Here is a 12,697-nt window from a genome sequence, read left to right as displayed (position 1 = left end):
AGGGCGCCCGGGCCAGGACAGAGCTGGGCCTGCGTCCGTGCCTCGCCGGCAGCCGCGGGACAGCGGGGCTCGGCTGCCGGGACACCGGGGTTTGGCTGCCGGGACAGCGGGGCTCGGCTGCCGGGACAGCGCGGTCCCCACGGCGCCGGGCAGAGCGCAGGGCGGCACCGGCCGGACCCGCGTCAGGTGCGCTGCCCGCGGGGAAGCGCAGCCCGAAGGCGCTCGGGCATCTCAGCGCTGTGCTCTCCTCAGTTACTTCTGCAAGGAAGGAACGCTCCCACTACAGAAATTAATTTTCCTTGTCAGAGTGCCAAGTCTTCCACTTTTCTGTTATCATTAACAATATTGCTGTTCCTTAGCTTCAGAAAACTACGACGTCAAGTTCTAATAGCCCTTCCATACTAAAAAGGCTGAGTCTTTCCCAAGTTGTGACTCTGACATAACCTTAATGTAAATACCATGTTGGCATTCCCTCTGCAAAACAGATTTTTGCCATAAACCCGGGTGGAGGCATCATCCAGCTGTACCCTTTGTTCATAAGAATGCAAAACATTGCATTCGAGCAAAACAGTGACTTGGAGTCTGCTACTGACTCGTACTAGAACAGATCCACTGTCAAGTGGGCCAGCACAGAAGGAATACCCAGGAGGTTGCGTAGTCATCCCTCATCCTCAAAGCTTGAAAGCAAGGGAGGAAGACCACTTTACTCTTGCTCTATGAATGATAGAACTTTACTGCTTGGAAATACGACAGTTTTACTCACAGCTGCTGTAAGATTCTCTGGTGACAATCATGTTAGAGTGCAGGGCCAACTCCTGTTTATAAGGTGCTTCTGAGCCTGTAAGGGCTAAACTTGTACAATTATAAAGTTTTATAATGTCATGGTGCTTGCTAGGGCATGAAAAGGATATTAGTAAACAAAAAGTTCAGTAATTTTATCTTTAATGTTTGTCACAACACAAATGTAACTGTCCTCCTGAGAACTAAGCAATAGATTGAAAACATTGCCCTTTGCTGATGGATACAAGACACAGTTTAAGCCACATGTTAGAGTATTCTGTGATGTTTAGCCTTGTAGAAGAGAGTCAAAGCAGCCAAGAGCTCACAAGATGATGCATGTTCTCAAGGCATGTTGACTTCTTTTATAATTCCATAAAAACCAGTACCAAGCTGCTTAGTATGTAGCTGAGAAGACAGGTTTAAGACTAGTTTTGAAAGTCATCATGGTACAACTTTTTGATACTTATTTCCATCTACCATTTTGCCATGTTAAAAGTATGTTCTGAATATTTGCTAAATATGCAGCCTGTTTTCAATTTGCATCAAGCCAATTATACAGCTTTTACTGAAATGCAGCCCTCACCAATTTGCCTTTCTGAATCACATGACCGTGTAAGGTTTATGTTTGCTTAAAGCTTTTAGTAATTATTACAATTTTTGTTTTGTTCCCTAGGTCTTATTTTTTGGGATATATATATCTCAACTGCAAAGTAATCAGATAGAATAAGGTATAAATAATTGAAATTATGTGTAGAGTGCAGAAGTTTTGTGCAAAATATCTTTAAACAAACAAACAAAAAAAAGACTGATGAGGCAGGAAAAACTGTGAGCCAAACAAGCTTGCCATTTATCATTCTGATACAGCAGTAGATGATCCAATTCAATTTGTGCCTGTTATTTGGTGTCAGTGATCTTTAATGTGTTTGCACTGATGTCATTCAAAAGGAAAGCTAAATCATTAATTGGAAGATAAAGCATAATATGAAGCTAGATATAGTCAAATCTCTTTTGAGGCCATATGCCTTCTATAATTCCTGGCAGTCATTTGTATTTGTTTCTGGGACAATTTATTAGCCTATACCACCTAGTGTATATTATATATTGCCACCAGATAATTTCTCCTAAGGTAGAGGAAAGAGTAAATTGATAACTGGCTTAGAACCCTAAAATAATAGTGTTTTCAGTACCACCAGTGGGAAAGTACTGCAATCCCTAAGAGACTTGTAATATCCTTTGACTGATGTAATTAAAACTTCTAACACCTTCTATAGGCATTACTTGAAAATCTATTAAATCAGTAACAGTTAAGGTACTAAATGTATTAGATAAAAACATAAAATAGTAAGAGAACTTAATAGAATAGTAACAAAACCCATAAAAGTCTGTTCATGGTGTTTTGCTGCTGTTCACAAATCCTCAATGCCCACAGTTCTTTGTAAATCTGAGACAGACACTTTTTCCTGGGGGCAAAGATTCCAAATAAGTTTATTTTAACAGCCTTTTTATTTTTTTAGTTATCACAAATTTCAGATTTGCACATTGAATTTGGAAATGCATGGAATAGTCCAGCAATATAATTTTATCAATTTTTCTAGGCTATGTCTGGAATTCTCACACATAAAACTCCCTTTAACTTTCTTGTGAGAAATGGTTGTGTATATGGATGATCTAATGTGATATCTTCTGTTCTTGTGTCAGAGAAAGAAGATGCAAGACGGTCAGTAGGAATTGTACAGCAGGCATTCAAGCAGCATGGAGCACTGAGCCTGCATGCAAGTGTACCTGAACAAGGAAGTCAGGGGAAGGTGTTAGACTCCATCAAAGACCCAAATCATCAGCCAGGTTTGCAATGATGAGGCAAGTCTGCATCAGCAGGGTTGAGAGCCAGGTCAGAACTGTGGCTGAGCTGCAGAACATCATTCCACACCATCTGGAACTGGAAAAGTTGTAGTCCCAGAAGGAACTTGAATAGAGCTCCAGGCTCTTGTGTAGGGTTGGTGAGGGGGTTGCAGGTGGGGATGCTCAGGGTTTTTAAGGCTCAGTAGCGGATTCATGGGCCTTGCAGCCAGAAAAACAAGAAGAGGAATTCTGAGGAACAGTAGGAGCAGGCTGCTTCAGAAAGGAAATGGGGTTTAGAGTGATTACAAGTCAGGTAGGAGCCCATACACCTGAGCAAGGTAAACAGAACTGTGTGTAGCTGAGTTCAACAAGAGCCCAGCCAGCCAGACAAGGCCCTTGTATCAAGGTAGGTCCAGCATCAAGCTGAAAAGCACAGCCACTAGGTCAGGTCAGGTGGCAGTATTGCTGTCAGTGCTAGCCCAGCAGCCACCAGGGAAGCTTGTGTTGTCAAGGCAGGTCCAAAGTCAGACAAAAATTTTGAGTTTGTGGGTCAGGACCCAGATATGGCACAGACAGGACTGCAATAAGATGAAGGCAGACACCAGGCTTAAGAGCCTCTTCCAAACCACAGATCTTGCATGAAGGAGAGGGAATCTCTCTGGTGGTGTCTTAGAGTTTGTTCTCAGCAGTCTGGACCCAGGGGAAGTTTTGTCCCAGGTCAGGGTGCTGGCCTTGAGCACAACCAGATGGCCTAGGAGAAGGAAGCATCCTATGGAAAAAGAGGTAGTAGGAAACAAAGGGAGGAACTAAGCTCTCCTTAACTAACAGTGTCTCTTTCTGGAAATCATCCCTTGCTCTCTAAGCTACTAACTAGTGAGAGCCTCAGAACTCTTTTCCAGAAGAACCCTGTGAAGTGAAGAAAGAGGTCAGACAACCTGTGGCAGAAGTAGTGAGTGAGGGAAGTACAGCTAGTGTTAACTGAAGGACAGCAAGTGGGTAAAGCTTGCTATTGCAAAATATGACGCCTCAAAAAAAGTGTCTGTAAAAATGCAGTGAGGTATCTAGGCCAGTTTTGGAGTCATAAGAAATATGTTAAGGAACAGGAATTTAGACCAGAAGTAATAAGGGGACACTCTGGGGAAAATATCCCCATCCTAGAGCTTTTGACTGAACATTTCTGGTAGCTGACTTGTTTTCTGTAGCTATTGAAGATTTCCTTCTGGAGAAACCTGAAGTTTGAAGTTGGCAGCATACCCTTGGCTTGTATGTTTTTCTGGCTACAGTGAGTGTTTATACAATGAGGGTTTCGTGTATAGTCAGTTATACTTCAGCTGTTCATTCACAGATATTAGCTCTCCTAAGTATGCTCCCTTCTTACATTTCTACTTCAGAAAATAATTTTTGTAACTCTTAATATTAATTCAGCTCTGTTGAATTGGTTTACCATGAAGAAGTGACATTAGGCAGAACAGGAATTTTTGGCATGATAAGCAAAGCCATAATTATTCTGAAGGAAAATGGTATAAATGGTCTGTAGAAGAGAGCACTACTATTGCTATACATCTTCAAATTTTCAAAAGAAGGAAAGCCTTAAAGAATAGAGAAAAAAAAAAGTAGATAAGGAAATGGACAAACCTTTGCAAAGAGAACAGTGAAATTACTATGCAGGTATAAGAAGCTGCAGAAATGCAGTCTGAAGTTGCAGACATTCCTGATACTCCCATTAATTGAAATTAATCAGAACAATAGAGAAAAACGTGGTAGTAGGAAGAATATTAAAAGAGAATGCGTTGCTCAGGGTATATTGTATTTTCTTTGCATTAAGGCCGGTATCTTTTTAAGGTAATTTTTTCCTGCTGAATCTTGTTGTCTCTTGCTTTGTCACAGTGTTGGTAAACATGTAAATATTAGTTGTTTCTATTTTATTTCATGCAAAATGCAGTGAACTCTATGCTGCAAACTACTACAAGCTAGGGAACTGAAAACTAGGGCTGATATTCTATGTTTTACATGCCCTTTAGGCAACCTAAATACTTAAGAGAATGCTTTGAGAGCATTGTCAGTTTTAATTTTGTATTGCATAGCTTCTGACAGTTTGTTAAATACATATATGAATTATTTAAAAAACACTTATGTAGATATTAGTGTATTTGTAGATCTTCAGCTCACTGTTTCAGTATGTATTTATGTACTGTGTTTTTTAAGGATTTTTTGTAATATTGGATTTTCAGATAAGGAGAAAGTGTAGACCATTTTTAATTTCTGAAATAATTACCATACCACCCATTTGGTCAATAAAAACAAAGATCAATTTCTGCATGTTTTCCCTGATACGACACCAGGCAGAACTCCAAGTTTGTGTTCTTCCTCAATAGAAATGACTGAGAAATTAGTGGATTTTGCTTGATTTTTTTAATTGCAAGATACCTTTAATATATATAAAAGAGAATGAAATGTAACTCTGTAATTTTTAAAACTATTTGAAAGAATGGTTCGCTGACCAGAAGTATTGTACTTTTTAAAAAAGAGACTTGTGCTTTTAATATGTCAAAAGCAATTGATAAGGTCAAGGTGGATCTAGTTTTAATCAGTTACAATATTGAAATAATTGTGAGATTTCTTTACTGTTACAGAAGATAGAATTGTTTTCCTTGCCCTCAGTACTTAGTTTAGAATTATTTCTATTAATCCTTATTACCTCTGGAACTGCATGTTGCTTTTCCATGTTAGTTTATTAATATTCAGTAACAGTATCTTTTGGAGAAGTGGCTTTCTGTTTTCTTCTGGTGAATCCAGGAATCTTGGTTCTCCTTGAATCGATTTCCCTTCACCTGGAGACTCCTCCTGAGTGCACTGGGCCAAGGTCTGATGTTGTTCAGGCACATTGTTCATTTGGGCTGGAGAAAACCTGAGGGTTCAGTCTCACAGGCATCTTGTGGATGTAACCTGGAATTCCACCATTTCAGACTCCTCAGATGTGTCTGTCACGACCAACAATGGGTCCACAACCTCCACAGATCCTCTTCTGTTGTTCCAAAACACCAAGAAGGGAACAGCTGCTAGTCATGACTGTTTCTTGTGTACTGTACCTGCAGATTTAACCTCAAGCATGCACTGGTGGCAGAGCAATTTCTGCTGTCAGAAGTATGTCATAAATAAGAAGGGAAAGGCCATTGGTCACAACCTGCCCTAAAAATAGAGTTTTAGGCCTGTGCTGGCTGACCCAGTGTGCGTGTGGGCACAAACCAACCCCAGAGTTGTCTCTGCATGCGGAAGTTGGATAATCCCACTGTAGCCTTAGTTAATTAGCGATATGTTCATAGGATAGGAACAGTGTGAGTAATTCTTTCCATTAAAAGAGACCTTGATAGACCTTCCTGTGGGAGTCATGAGCAGAAATTTCAACATTTGGCTTGATGTTAATAATATGAAAGAAATATCATGGAAACATCAGAAGCATCAGCAAAGTGGGGGAGGGGGGAAGGTCTCCAGTATTTTATAAGGGTTGTGATAGGGAAAAAACCACCCAAAACTAATTGAAATAAGAAAACTCGCAAGTGATTTGTAAATTAGAGCCTCTAGTTACCAAAATGCCTAATTAATTTTCCTTATTAGATTGCTCATAACATTAAAACATTACTTTCTCCGTAGTATCACAGTAGCAAATACTGAGATAGCCTAGATAGATCTTTTAAGTAGGTTGCATTGGCTGGAAGAGTTGAATTTTGCTATCAACAGTGGAAAAAGAAAAGGTAATTGAAAAGGTTTCTTGTGCTTTGGAAATGCCTTCCAAATATTCATTAAACATTTAAGCAACTAAATTTGCAGAATATGTTCCTGACATTGGCACTGGTTCTGTGGTATTTCTCTCATCAGATGGAAGTACTGTGTGTTATGCAGAGTGCATTCATGCATAAACAATATCATTTTCATAAATTAAAACCTCCCCTGCAGAAGGAACATCTGTGCCTGCCTTTGAATAAAAGATGGTGGCATGTGAGTTGCCCCTTGACTGACTAGAAGAATCCTTGTATTTAGGAAGAAGGTGCATAACCAAAAGGCAAGCAAGCCTGGGTCAGCTTTTTCAATTTGATCTCAAAAATCGTCATTCATTTATCCCCCCCGGCTTATCTAGGGCACCCTTACCTGTATTGCCACTGACTGGGAAAGGTTTATGGGTGCTGGAAAAGTTGTCTTTTGCGTTCTTTGATTTCAGATTCAGCAACAGTTTTCGAGTGTGGAGCTGCAGGCTCTGGTGAAATGAAGGGAGATGCTGCAAAATGCATCAGTCAGCATCGCAATTAAATTTTAGCATGTTTTTAACGGGGAAGCCTGGCAGCAGGGGCTGCTGAACTGCTAGGGCAGGTTTGCCATGCTTACACGTTGGATTTCTGTAGCTACAAACACCTTTAAAATAGACGCCAGAAGCTTGGTTTCTCCTGGGGGGAAAAAATGCCCTCATCCATAGGAAAGCTTGTTTACTTTCTGCTGGGTTTAGCTGAAATATTTATGAAATACCCCCGCTTTGCGACAGGCTTCATGTAAAGTATTTCAGGTAACGTCTTAAATCTGTTTCTGACGGTCGGAGGCAAAGACCTGTTGATAATTGTTCCCGGTCATTAGGGGAATTGCTCTCCCGCAGGTTGTGTCTCCGGCTTTCTTAAGCCTCAGAATAATCAGCGAAGATTAAAGGAATACGTTTCCCGTCTGCAAAGGGGAAGGGACGATAAATCGATAGCGCGGGTCCAGGTCTGCCTTGCGGGGGAAAGGCGCACCTGCTGCCCAAGCGCCGGGACCGAAGCGCCCGCTCCCGGTGTGAGGGGCCGGCTGCGGATACCCCGGGGCCGGTTGCGGACAGCCCGGGGATGGCTGCGGACAGCCCGGGGCCGGCAGTCAGAGCCGGCACCGGGAGCCCGGCGCAGCCCGCACCGGCAGCCGCAGCTCCCAGCGAACGGCGCTCCGGCCCCGCTCCCCTCGTCCAACACATCAGCATTGCAAATAGCCGGGTTTATCTGTAAACAAACGAACGCCGCCCCCCACCCCCGGCCCGAGCACTTCTCAAGGTAAGTAAAGAACCCGTGTCCTTTTTTTTAGACCAATTTTATTCTACAAATAATAAGTGTTGCACCTTTCATGAGCTATCCGAATAAAACAATAATCCCATAGGAATTACTTACACTAAGAAAAAAAATCACATTTAAGGAAAAATGCAACATTCGACCAAATGTTCAATACTATGTTGTTGCCAAAGGATGGATTTTTTTTTTCTAAAATCCCAGTGTGCATTACACCATAATATACAGGATTACAAACAAAATTACAGTACAGATTGATTCCAGTTGAACCAGAGTTACATTTCAAACAGCACTTATTCTGGACTGCATTGTACATGCAATAGCTATTGTTCTAATTACGGATTAAATGGTTTGAATTTGTTTCAAGCTACCGTACTAATCGACTACAATAGGTATATAGCCCGACTTTAACAACCTGATTAGATTTCGGTTCAGATTTATAAAATGAGCATATGACAACCACGGATTGTGTGAACGTGTATAAAATCATGCATTTATAGCGCCTGGAAACATTAACATCTTCAAGTTATCTTAAAAAAAAAAAAAACCAAACCAAAACCAAAACAAACAAAAAAAAATCCAACAAACCAAAAACCACGGAATGCCAAGGGGTTAAAAGACTAAAAAGAAACAGTGCAAATTGTATGTGATAGTCAAGCAGCTTTCGATTTAAAAAGGGTGTTGGCATTTGCTTATAATCTTTATATACAAGTTTGTGCAAGTAATGTGTTGAAATGATATGTTTTAATAGAAAATAAGTCTATCGTTCTTCTATCTTCTCAAGACCTAGGGGATCTGGTTCTTATTGTACGGGGTAAAGGAAAAAGAAATAAAGAAAAAAGAAAAAGAATGAAAAAAGAGACTTGGATAGGAAAGAAATTGCCCGGATTGTGCATTTTTTTTTCTTCTTCATCTATTTGAAAAGGAAAGAAGTGCTAAGGCAACATAACTTCTCTAAGCACTTTTCTGCTGGTTTAAATTAGTTAAATCATTTTGTATAAATTAGATATAATTCTACCTTTCCAATATGTATAAAAATTGATGAAGCTGCATGGTTTAAAATAGGAAATTCACGTTATAAAAAGTCATTAAAAATTCTGTACAAAATCACAACAAAATAATTCAGCATGGGAAAGGTAACAAGTAGTAAAACGTTGGTTGAAAAATATAGATTTCATATATATTTTGTAATTGGCCCATCGCTAGTTTAAAAATTGCATAGATCCTAATTATTGCTTGTGATTTTGTTATCCCGATCAGGTAATTGACGCGATCCCAATGCCCCTACCCCAATTTACAGCGTCGCCCCGAGGAGCGGCAGCGCGGACAGCGGGCGAGCGGGCCCGGGGCGGCGGCGGGACCCGCCGGGCCGCCCGCTGTAAACAAGGCGGTGGCGGGCGGCGGGCGCGGCTCCCGGCGCTCCCTGCGGCCAGAGCGGGGCTCAGTCGTGGAAGATGGCGTTGAGCTGGGCGCTGAGGACGCGCTCGTGGTGCGGGTGGCCCTCGTAGGGCGCCAGCCCGTCCACCGGGATCTCGCAGCGGGAGGCGGCGGGCGGGAAGATGGCGGCGTGGGCGGGCGCGGCGGCCAGCGCGGCGGCGGCGGCGGCGGGGTAGTGCATGGAGAAGGCGTAGCTCTTGTCGAAGTCGGCGGCCGGCTCGTGCTTGAAGGAAAAGTTGCCGTTCACGCTGAGGGGCGGGCTGAGCGGCCCGTCGAAGGCGGGGCTGGCGCCCTCCGCCAGCCCGCTCTCGAAGAAGGGCTCCAGCGCGGCGCCGTAGGCGTGCGGCGGCTTGAGGTGGAAGAGGTGGGAGCTGTCCATGGTGCCGTAGGGCGGGCTGGGCAGGCCCGGAGACTGGTAGGGGTAGGGATGCGCCGGGAAGGGCGCGCCCGCCGCCGCCGCCGCCACGTGCGGAGGCACCTCCTGGCTCTGCTCGGGGAGGAAAGTCCGCGGGTTGAGCTGCAGGCAGCCTGCCACCAGGTTGGTGGTGGGCTGCGACAGGCCCTTGCAGAGGGTCTGCACGAAGGACACCAGGTCCGGGCTCTTGCCCGAGCGGAGGATCTCGGAGAGCGCCCAGATGTAGTTCTTGGCCAGGCGCAGGGTCTCGATCTTGGAGAGCTTCTGCGTCTTGGAGTAGCAGGGCACCACCTTGCGCAGGTTGTCCAGGGCCGCGTTCAGCCCGTGCATGCGGTTGCGCTCCCGGGCGTTGGCCTTCATGCGCCGCAGCTTGAAGCGCTCCATGCGCGCCTTGGTCATCTTCTTCTTCTTGGGGCCCCGCCTCTTGGGCTTCTGGTCGTCGTCTTCCTCCTCCTCCTCTTCCTCCTCCTCTTCGTCCAAGTCGTCCTCCTCGTCCTCCTCCTCTCCGTTCCGCAGGGAGTCCTCCTCGGCCTCGGCGTGCAGACCCTCCAGGTCCTCCTCCTTCTTGTCCACCTCGTGCTCCTCGTCCTGGGAGCTGAGGCACTCGTCCGTCCAGCTCGGGGGGCCCTGCGGCTGGGGCTCGCCCATCAGCCCGCTCTCGCTGTACGACTTGGTCATGGTGAGCCTCTGCATGGCGGAGGGGACAGAAAAGAGACGTGTCAGCACCAGGAGCAGCGACCGTGGCCACCCGCGGGGAGAAGTTGCCCGCGCTTGGCTCCCCGGTCCCGCCGCCCCCTCCCGAGGGAAGCCCTGGATTCCCCACCGTGCCAGGGCAAACTTTTAATTGTCTCCGCGTTTCTGCCTTGTAATTAAGTTGACATATGTTCAAATACCATTATGTAACTCGCCGATATTAGTGGGGAATATAAGCAGATTATGCGTGCGGGAGCCAGCCCAGGCAGCACGACACAAGTGGACCAAGTGTGGGTTGTTTTGTTCTGTTTTGCTTCAGAAAAAATCCTCAAACATTTTTGCCGAATAGGGGAAGGGGGAAGGAGGACACACGCGCACACAGGGCACCTGCAGGGACGGCTGTGTCGCCTGTCCCCGCCGCTCTCCGCGGTTCCCCCTCGCCGCCTCTTTGCGTGGGGTTTGTCCGCCCCAGCGGGCACCGAGCACCTGCTCCCCGGTGCCGCCTCCGTCCGCAGCACTGTCACCGGGCTGCGCGGCCCCTGCCCTGCCCCTGCGGTAACAGGTGCGGGACTGGTCCCGGCTTCCCGTCTTCGTTGTCCCCTCTGTTGCAAACGAGCATCGGTTCCCCGCTTCTCATGCGGGGCTGGGACCGCTCCCCGGTAGCGTCGGGCGCACCGGGAAGGAACAATGCCGCACGGCCGCCGAGGCACAGCCTGCACCGGCACCGCGGCGATCGCGCTCCGGGAGGAAGGGGAGCCCAAAGTTCGGAGGTGCATCGGTGGAAGCACATTAACATATGTAATATGCGGCTGTACAAACGGATTTAAATGCGTGCATGGACGCACACACACATTTACATATATACATATATAAATGCACACACACGCGTACGTGTGTATGGATGGATACAGGTGTGCCCGCGCACACCAGCAGGAACGACCGCAAGCGACAATAAAACCTGAAGCCGTTCTGGCACAGGCATATCCCGTCCGCCCCGACGTCGCACGGTCCTCTCCCACCCCGACAGAACCCTTTTCCCCGGGGGTAACACACGGTTTCCCGTTACCTCCGTCGCTCAGCCTCTCCTGCGCGGTGACGGTCTCATAACCCCGGCACAGCTGTCCGTGCGAGGGTGCCGCGCGTGTGTGCGTGTGGCGTTTATTTCCCGAGGTTGCCCGGCGCCGGGCTCCCCCCGTTATATAGCGGGACGGAGGATGCGCGCCGGGGGGCCGGCACCGGGACCCGGGCCGCGCGCGCCCGCCGCGCCCCGTGCGCCTGCGCCCCGCCCCGCGCCCCGCCCCGCCCGGTGGCACGCGCCATATGGCCGCCCACGTCAGGCGCGCGGCGCCCCCCCCACGTGACGCCCCTTATTTGTATGCGGCCGCGCGCCCGCCCGCGGAGCCGCCACGCCCGCGCTGACCCGCGGGCCGCGCCATCTGTCACCAATGACACCGCCGCCACCGCCACCACCGCGCCGCTCCGCACCGCTCCGCGCCCGCCGCCGCCCAGCCCCGGCCCGCGGAGCCCCATTGTTCCCATTGTTCTGGGGTGCGGCCACCGAGGGTCCCCGCCGGCCCCTCCGTTACATCTCCTCACGCGCGCCTCTGGCCCCCCGAGACTCCCGGTGTCCGTCCTTGTCGCTCTCTGGCCGCCACAGGCCCCCTCCCCTTTCCCCGGTTTGCGCCGGTGCTGGGGAAAGCGGACGTCCCGGGGCTGTGACACACACACACACACACACACACACACACACACACACACACACACACACACCTGCCGCTCTGTCTCAACGCCCGGAGCAAACGCCGGCTCGCTTTTCCCGGGTTTTCGGTGGGAATGCTGCCGGTTAACGGAAAGTTTGGAAGAAAGAAGCCGAGTGGGGCGGCTTTAGAGTCTTCAAATGTCTCGGCGGAATTTGCAAAGGCCGCCAGAACCTTAGGGATGCACTTTGAGGAGGGATGTAACCCCCTCGCATGATAGCTGTGCTACCGGCACGCGTTATCTGGATATTTATTCAATAAAAATAAAATTATTTTCACCTCTTGAGGCTTTGAATGCGGAACAAATAATTCCCCCCTGAGGAGATGGATTTGGAAGACAATTTTCCAGGTCGGGTTATTTCTAAAATGTTTCTCTCCTGTTGGTGACCTACATAGCCCGGGGCAGCAGGAGGGGATTCCGGGGATGTTCGCCTTGTCGGTAACCAAATACAGAGGGCAACCGGCTACTTTTTGTTCCGCCGAATCTGGCCGGTTCTCGGTGGGAAGCGAGGGCCAGCAGCGCGGTGTGCGCCACCAGGTCCGGCGGGCGAGGCTGGAGCGGGGCACCCGCGGGTCCCGGGGCTGCGGCCCTTCCCTGGGGCACGGAGGGGACGGAAGCGCCGCCGCAGACCCACCGATGGATGGCCCCTGCCTTGGCGAGACTTCTCCGGCCACAGAGGCAACGCCGGAGCAGGGTCCGG

At 47.9% G+C, this 12,697-nt stretch overlaps 1 protein-coding gene across 2 annotated transcripts; it reads right to left on the bottom strand.

The window, feature by feature from the left end:
• Nucleotides 1-7,702: 7,702 nt before the first annotated feature.
• On the bottom strand, nucleotides 7,703-11,396 carry NEUROD1 (neuronal differentiation 1). 2 transcript variants are annotated; one of them, XM_064718918.1, is made up of 2 exons: nucleotides 11,306-11,396; nucleotides 7,703-10,233 (listed from the first exon to the last, which is right to left on the bottom strand). In XM_064718918.1, the coding sequence occupies exon 2, from the start codon at nucleotides 10,222-10,224 to the stop codon at nucleotides 9,136-9,138; it is 1,089 nt and encodes a 362-aa protein (XP_064574988.1). In that variant the 5' UTR covers nucleotides 10,225-10,233; nucleotides 11,306-11,396; the 3' UTR covers nucleotides 7,703-9,135. The 2 variants fall into 2 exon arrangements, with proteins under 2 accessions (XP_064574988.1, XP_064574987.1); XM_064718917.1 differs by lacking the exon at nucleotides 11,306-11,396 and having other exon boundaries at nucleotides 7,703-10,239.
• Between the last annotated feature and the right edge of the window lie 1,301 nt (nucleotides 11,397-12,697).

Source organism: Zonotrichia leucophrys, chromosome 7, assembly GCF_028769735.1.
Source record: "Zonotrichia leucophrys gambelii isolate GWCS_2022_RI chromosome 7, RI_Zleu_2.0, whole genome shotgun sequence".
NCBI lineage: Eukaryota > Metazoa > Chordata > Aves > Passeriformes > Passerellidae > Zonotrichia > Zonotrichia leucophrys.
The sequence above is the reverse complement of the archived record's forward strand: the minus strand, read 5'-3'. Positions and strand labels throughout refer to the sequence as shown.